Raw genomic sequence first — 8,516 nt, forward strand, 5'->3', positions numbered from 1 at the left:
ACTCTCCTTCCTTTTTTCTTCTCTCTCCTCTTTCATTCCTCTATTTTTCCTTCTTATCCCAGGTCTCTCTCTCTCTTCTCTCTCTCTCTCTCTCTCTCTCCTCTCTCTCTCTCTCATACATAAACAAAGCGCCAGTCTCCACTAAACACGACCCCTCACTGTGGGATGGAGAGAACTTGATAAACATAGACATGGGAGGAAATGGTGAAGGAAATGTAGAGAATAAGTGAAATGTTGGAGTTATTCTTGTTGTTGTTCTGTTCCTTCTTCTTCTTCTTTTTCATTTTCCTCCTCTTGTTCCTCCTCCTCCTCCTCTTCCTCCTCCTCCTCCTCTTCCTCCTCCTCCTCCCTCCTCCCTCCTCCTCCTCCTCCTCCTCCTCCTCCTCCTCCTCCTCCTCCTCCTCCTCCTCCTCCTCCTCCTCCTCCCTCCTCCCTCCTCCTCCTCCTCCTCCTCCTCCTCCTCCTCCTCCTCCTCCTCCTCCTCCTCCTCCTCCTTGTTCATCTTACCCAGCACTTTATTCTCCATTATTTTTGCTTTACTCGAGAATATTGACTTCGTGTCCTTCTTGGTCTCATAAACTGAAAAACTAGTTGTATTTTTCGCCCACCTGAGGTAAATGTGGTGGGTGTGGTGGAGTGTGGTGGGAGTGTGGTGGAGTGTGTAGTAGAGGTATGGTGGGGTGTGGGTGTGGTGGTGTGTGGTGGAGTGTGGTAGGGGGTGTGGTGGAGTGTGTGTAGGGGTGTGGTGGTGTGTGGTGGAGTGTGGTACAGGTGTGTGGCCCCACCCTACACTCCTCCTCCTTCCTTCCCCCCCCTCCTCCTTCACCCCATCCCCTCCATCTCCCCCCTTCTCCCCTCCCTCACCCACTCCTCCTCACCCCATCCTCCTCACACTCCCCCTCCCCTCATCCTCCCCTCACCCACCCTCCCCTCACCCCCACCCCCCATCCCCTGACCACTAAGGTGTTCATCAAACAGAGGACTGACGTCACGACACACACACAGAGAGAGAGAGAGAGAGAGAGGTGGTAGTTAGTGAATAAAGGAGAGGAGGAAGAAGGGGAGGTGGAGGTGAGAGGTGGAGAAAGAGGATGGGAGGAGGAGGAAGAGGGGGAGAAGGAGGGGGGAGGAGATGAAGGCCAACATAAAGAGAGAAAGAACAAGCGGAATGAAAGAGGCAGACGAGAGGAAGATAAGGGAGAGAGAGAGAGAGAGAGAGAGTGGAGTAACGATAAATTCTCTTTCTCTCTCTCTCTCTCTCTCAATAAACAAAAAGCTAAAATAACTCACATGTAGCTCACGTCAGCTACAGCTTTTCGTTACAGCAAAATTCAATATATTGGTACAGAGATTCTCCCGCTGTATTTTGTAACGCGATGAAATATTTATAAACTCTAGCAAATAACTGTAATCTATTTTACCATTAAAGTCGATATTACAGCTGTATTTTATGAGTGTAATTTATTCTGTCGCTGTATTTTGGTGTAATACTGTATCTTGTCAGTTATTGTTTAAGAAGCAATGTTGTTTTTGTAACCTACACTATATTTTGTAACCAACACTGTATTTTGTAACCAACACTATATTTTGTAACCAACACTGTATTTTGTAACCAACACTGTATTTTGTAACCAACACTGTAATTTTGTAACCAACACTGTAATTTTGTAACCAACACTGTATTTTGTAACCAACACTGTATTTTTTGTAACCAACACTGTATTTTTGTAACCAACACTGTATTTTTGTAACCAACACTGTATTTTTGTAACCAACACTGTATTTAGAGCGTCCATTCAGCTTATTGCAAATTGCATTCTCTTCAGCTTCGTGCCGAGCGGAGATGTGTTGCAACAGCTTCCAATTGCCCCAAAAAATGATCTGTGTCGGTTATGAATTTCATGAGAGAGAGAGAGCATTTTTTATTGAATTTTGGCAGTTCAGTGCAGGTTCTTACTGACTTGGCTGATAGATAACACAGACAGAAGGACTCACCGAGAAGTTGCCATAGCCCAGGTGGTCACAGGTACACTGACACCTGAGGATGTGGTCCTGTATGTCAGTTGGTAGGTCCTCAAGGCTCCTGCTAAGGCGCCTCCCTCCTGCCCAGGGGTCCTCTGCTGCCAGGCCCAGGGCGTCACTCAACCTCGCCTCCACGCTACTCCCCTGAGGCACCTGGAGGAGGGGAAGAAGGAGGACAGGTTAATTGGTGGTTAGGTCAGCTGGTGAGGTCAGTGGGGAAGTTAAGTCACGAGATGGATTAGTTAGGTTAGGTAGATTTTCGGTCAGGTCAGCTGGTGAGGTCAGTGAGGAAGTCAGGTCACGAGATGGATTGGTTAGCAGGTGGTTATATCATTGGGTGGTCAGGCAGGCAGGTGGTCAGGTTAATATAGGGTCGGGATAGCAGAATGTTAGGTCAACAGGTAGTCAGGTCATCAGGTGGTGGAAATAACATGTAGTCAGGTCATCAAGAGGTAGAAATAACAGGTAGTCAGGTCATCAGGTGGTGGAAATAACATGTAGTCAGGTCATCAAGAGGTAGAAGCAACAGGTAGTCAGGTCAAATAATGCCTCAAGTCAATACCTCAGTATATTTAATCTAAGTTCTATCCTGAAAAACTAATAACTTGTCTCTGGTGATCGATGGAAATATCCGCGCCTCAGGGGGTAAAACCTAGCTTGTGTAGCACCCTGGTGACGTAAATATAGTGAAAAGTCCATTTAACGCACTAAATTGAGAGGGAAGTTCGTTATATCAAGGGTCTGTTAGATGTGAAACGTCCATTTAACGCACTAAATTGAGAGGGAAGTTCGTTATATCAAGGGTCTGTTAGATGTGAAACGTCCATTTAACGCACTAAATTGAGAGGGAAGTTCGTTATATCAAGGGTCTGTTAGATGTGAAACGTCCATTTAACGCACTAAATTGAAAGGGAAGTTCGTTATATCAAGGGTCTGTTAGATGTGAAACGTCCATTTAACGCACTAAATTGAGAGGGAAGTTCGTTATATCAAAGGTCTGTTAGATGTGAAACGTCCATTTAACGCACTAAATTGAGAGGAAGTTCGTTAATCAGGGGTCTGTTAGATGTGAAACGTCCATTTAACACTTTGAAATTGAGAGAAGTTCGTTATATCAAGGGTCTGTTAGATGTAAACGTCCATTTAACGCACTAAATTGAGAGGAAGTTCGTTATATCAAGGGTCTGTTAGATGTGGCGTCCATTTAACACTAAATTGAGAGGAAGTTCGTTATATCAGGGGTCTGTTAGATGTGAAACGTCCATTTAGCACTAAATTGAGAGGAAGTTCATTATATCAAGGGTCTGTTAGATGTGAAACGTCCATTTAACGCACTAAATTGAGAGGGAAGTTCATTATATCAAGGGTCTGTTAGATGTGAAACGTCCATTTAACGCACTAAATTGAGAGGGAAGTTCGTTATATCAAGGGTCTGTTAGATGTGAAACGTCCATTTAACGCACTAAATTGAGAGGGAAGTTCGTTATATCAAGGGTCTGTTAGATGTGAAAAGTCCATTTAACGCACTAAATTGAGAGGGAAGTTCGTTATATCAAGGGTCTGTTAGATGTGAAACGTCCATTTAACGCACTAAATTGAGAGGGAAGTTCGTTATATCAAGGGTCTGTTAGATGTGAAACGTCCATTTAACGCACTAAATTGAGAGGGAAGTTCGTTATATCAAGGGTCTGTTAGATGTGAAAAGTCCATTTAACGCACTAAATTGAGAGGGAAGTTCGTTATATCAAGGGTCTGTTAGATGTGAAACGTCCATTTAACGCACTAAATTGAGAGGGAAGTTCGTTATATCAAGGGTCTGTTAGATGTGAAACGTCCATTTAACGCACTAAATTGAGAGGGAAGTTCGTTATATCAAGGGTCTGTTAGATGTGAAACGTCCATTTAACGCACTAAATTGAGAGGGAAGTTCGTTATATCAAGGGTCTGTTAGATGTGAAACCTCCATCTAATGAACTATATAGAGATGAAAGTCTATTATATCGAAGGTTCGTTATATGGAGAGGAAGTTCGTTATATGGAGGATTCACTATAAACAAATCAAGGAAATAAAGGAGAAATTACACAGTTTAGCACTCGATGATGTCACGAAGTCAAGGGGGGGTGTTTAAGTCTCCACTTAGCCATTTTGTCTGTGTTCTAATTACGATATTTTTCTAACCATTTCGTTATTATCTCTTAAAATAACAGTAAAACACGAGTAATTTAAACACTAACGAGCTATAGGGTGATTCTTTGGGTGTATGTCCTTCAACCAATCAGCTACCTTGATCCAAACTACCTCATGGTCTCATTTACAAAGTCATCTGGTGGTCAGGACAACAGAGGGTGAGCCATGGACGCCATTAAAGGGAGAGAGGGTATCGTAATCGTTTTGCCAATCCTCAATCCATCCATCCTGGGGAAAATAAAAGTTTATTTCCCTTTAAACTCTTTTACCGATTTTGGTGAAATTTGGCACCAGTGTCACACGTCAGTCGAGGATGACCTGGAGGGGATGTGGTGAAGGTTGGTGAAAGGTGAAGGTCACAACGAGAGGTCAAAGTTCATCTGATTTGATTTGACTTGATCTAACTTCACCTAACATGACTTGAACTGTTAACTTATGTATGTTAACTTATTTATTTTAGTTGATTATTTATTTATTAATTTATTTATTAATAATATGAATAAAAAAGATTTAAATATAGAGAAAAAAATAAGAAATAAGAGAAGAAATTATCGTTATTTATCATTATTATTATTATTATTATTATTATTATTATTATTATTATTATTATTATTATTATTATTATTATTATTATTATTATTCGTCATCAATAAAGCGAATGAGAGTAAAAAAAATAAACAAAACTTAATAAATCTTAACATATTTTTAACCTCTAGAGTAAGATAAATTTATTCACTAAATATAACACAAGTGAAGTTAACTAGAGAAAATAGACTCAGAGTGAAGCAACTGAAGTCCCTCCACAGGTCGCACTTACAGACACACATACTCAGAGGTTGAAGTGCCACTTACTGAAGGGTGACGTGAGGTTAAGTGTATGTGTGGGGTTACTTACACTTACTTAACACTTAATGAATGGATAAGTAATATTTGTGTAGATTTCGAACAACAACAACACCAACTACAAGATAAATAATAGCCGATAATAGCAAGAAATAGGAAATAATACGAAAGAGAACGAAAAAAGAAAGGAGAAGAAGAGGTAAATAAATGGAAGTGAGGGAGAGAAGGAGGGAGAGAGGGGAAGAGATGGAAAAAAGATAGAGGTAGAACACAGGTGGAAAGAATGAGAGAAGGAGGGGGAGAGGAAGAAAAGTGAGGGAGGCAGACAGACAGAAACAGATACAGATCGACAGACAGAGAGACAGATAGACAGACAGATTGAGACAGACAGACAGACAGACAGAGAGACAGATATAGAGACATGGAGAGACAGGGGGAGACAGATAGACAGAAAGAGACGGAGAGATACTCACCATACATAAGGAGCCGTGATAAGAGGGTGGAGAGATCTCACGATATTCTTCAGGAACGTCCAAAGTCCCCGTCCATTGTTGACATCCTGCGCCCCTAGTGGCCTTACTGACGTCCCTAGTGGCCCTGTTGACGTCCCTAGTACCCCTGGTGACGTCCCTAGTACCCCTGGTGACATCTTCAGTAACGGGGCAAGCTAGATCGGGCGTCACGGAGCAATAATCGTAAGGTACTTCAGTTTCCCCCCAGTCTTGCTCGTCGACGTAAGGACATTGAGTCGAGGTTCTGGTGTGGGTTACATCAGGACGAGTGTATCTCACCCTCGGCAACGTGTCTGGGTGTTCCTGTTCTTCCTTCTGCCTTTCACATGTTTCGTAGATCACCGGAGAGACATCCTGTACGTGGTGAGGTGTCCTTGAGGGGGCGTAGGATACCTCTGATATCCTACAGACCCGAGGAGATGTGTGTTTACCTCCTCCACTGCTACCTCCTCCTCCTCCTCCTCCATTGACACTCATGTTGTTGTGTTGTCGAGTTATTGCTTCAACTACACATTTCACTGCAGTAATTTTCCCCTATTTATTTTTCCTCAGAGGTCAGAGGTCAGAGGTCATTACGTTTGACCTTTTCACTCATGTAGGTAACTATTAACTAATTTTTATTAACACTTACTTGTATTACGTCAGTATATTGTTCTCACACGATACGAGGTGTAGTACTGGGTTTATGAGGTTTAGTACTGGGCTTATGAGGTGTAGTACTGGGTTTATGAGGTGTAGTACTGGGCTTATGAGGTGTAGTACTGGGTTTATGAGGTGTAGTACTGGGTTTATGAGGTGTAGTACTGGGTTTATGAGGTGTAGTACTGGGCTTATGAGGTGTAGTACTGGGTTTATGAGGTGTAGTACTGGGCTTATGAGGTGTAGTACTGGGTTTATGAGGTGTAGTACTGGGTTTATGAGGTGTAGTACTGGGTTTATGAGGTGTAGTACTGGGTTTATGAGGTGTGGTACTGGGTTTACAGGTACAAGGAACACGCGGGTACCTCCGAGTTGAATACAAAACCAGAAGCATCGATTTTATGTACAAATTTCATTACTTTCTGTAGTTTTATGTAATATATCGGGTTTATTTTTGTAACTTTGGGTTTTTTAAGTCACCGGGTTTGTTTTAGGTTTTTTTCTGTATCTGTTGTGGGGTTTTTTTCATATTTTTTCGTTGTTTTTGTATTCCTGTAAAACTCTGGTGGTTTTAATTGCTTTTTTCAACATAACTGTATTACTTTTTGTTGTTATTCCTAATTAGTTTTGTATTTTATCATATTTTTTCTATATATATATATATATTCCACGATAATTTCTCACTAAAACGACACTTAAAACAGATAAAAACCACCTTTAAAACAGACGATCCACAAGCTTGATTAAACCATTTTCAGAGTTAGGTTTAGGTTAGGTTATCCAATGGGTCTTCGATTCGGTCTGTAGAAGAGAAAAAAATATTAAGTGACTTTATTTTTCGGGTATGTATGTATGTATGTATGTATTTAAAGCATGCATGTATGTATGTATGTATGTATGTATGTATGTATGTATGTCCTCATTACGACACACAACCAACATTTCTTTCAGGTTAATTAATATTCACAAGAGTTTAAAAATGACAACTATTTTTTTTCAGTATTTTTTTTTAATACCTGTCTCATTTTTTTCGTAACTTCAGCATTAAAATGTTTCAATAGAGGTGATTTTCGTAACAAACTGGGATAGTTATGTTGGGGGTAAAGTGCGTGTGTGTGCGTGTGTGTGTGTATGTATGTCTGCCTGTCTGTACGTCTGTGTGTGTGTGTGTGTAGAGGCGTATTGTACATGAATTTTTATGGTGTACACATCCAATTGATTACTTGTGTATCTGAGTAAGAGTACACATATTCAAATGTGTGTGTGTGTGTGTGTGTGTGTGTGTGTGTGTGTGTGTGTGTGTGTGTGTGTAAATCCCTCCACACACACATGAGTACACGTGTGTATGTATGGTAACAGAGCAACACAAGATATTAAAAATACTTGAACGAGTTTTTAACATTCTTTATGATAATATATTCAAGGGGAAGCAGTGCCAGAGAGTGCCACATTGACTGGTGATTAGGACTAGGGTGCCAGAATCTGACTGGTGATTGGACTAGGTGCCAGAAGTGCCACATTGACTGGTGATTGGACTAGGGTGCCAGAGAGTGCCACATTGACTGGTGATTAGGACTAGGGTGCCAGAGAGTGCCACATTGACTGGTGATTAGGACAGGGTGCCAGAGAGTGCCACATTGACTGGTGATTAGGACTAGGGTGCCAGAGGTGCCACATTGACTGGTGATTGGACAGGTGCAGAGTGCCACATTGACTGGTGATTGGTAGGGTGCCAGAGTGCCACATTGACTGATGACAAGGACTAGGTGCCAGAGGTGCCACATTGACTGGTGATTAGGACTAGGGTGCCAAGGTGCCACATTGACTGGTGACAAGGACTAGGGTGCCAGAAGTGCCACATTGACTGGTGATTAGGACTAGGGTGCCAGAGAGTGCCACATTGACTGATGACAAGGACTAGGGTGCCAGAGAGTGCCACATTGACTGGTGATTAGGACTAGGGTGCCAGAGTGCCACATTGACTGGTGACAAGGACTAGGGTGCCAGAGAGTGCCACTGACTGGTGACAGGACTAGGGTGCCAAGAGTGCCACCTAGGAAGAGAGTGACGTGAGAGAGGAAGTGCCGATAAGAGCCACTAAAGTAATCCTGAGGGTGTGTGTGTGTGTGTGTGTGTTTGTGTGTGTGTGTGTGTGTGTGTGTGTGTGTGTAAGTGTCATGACATAAAAGAGAGTCAAGAGGTGAATCAATGATAAAATGAATGATAAATAATGAGAGAAAGAAGATAAAAGATAAAAAAAAAGAGAGTTGAAGAACTAAAACTTTCTGCTGGTAGTAGCACTGGAATAAAGC

The 8,516-nt window shown here is 41.9% G+C and overlaps 1 protein-coding gene across 1 annotated transcript in view; it reads right to left on the reverse strand.

Moving 5' to 3' along the window:
* The window catches only part of LOC121862793, a 38,966-nt gene extending 31,961 nt beyond the window's left edge, over window positions 1–7,005 (reverse strand). Inside the window, exons 1-2 of the mRNA XM_042361104.1 lie at window positions 5,527–7,005; window positions 1,996–2,175 (exon numbers count right to left, since the gene is read on the reverse strand). Of these exons, the coding sequence (XP_042217038.1) occupies window positions 1,996–2,175; window positions 5,527–6,042 (696 nt within the window). The 5' untranslated portion in view covers window positions 6,043–7,005. The remainder of the gene's footprint in view (window positions 1–1,995; window positions 2,176–5,526) is intronic.
* Between the last annotated feature and the right edge of the window lie 1,511 nt (window positions 7,006–8,516).

The sequence above is a fragment of the Homarus americanus genome, unplaced genomic scaffold (genome assembly GCF_018991925.1).
Source record: "Homarus americanus isolate GMGI-L3 unplaced genomic scaffold, GMGI_Hamer_2.0 scaffold5686, whole genome shotgun sequence".
In the NCBI taxonomy this organism is placed as follows: Eukaryota; Metazoa; Arthropoda; class Malacostraca; order Decapoda; family Nephropidae; genus Homarus; species Homarus americanus.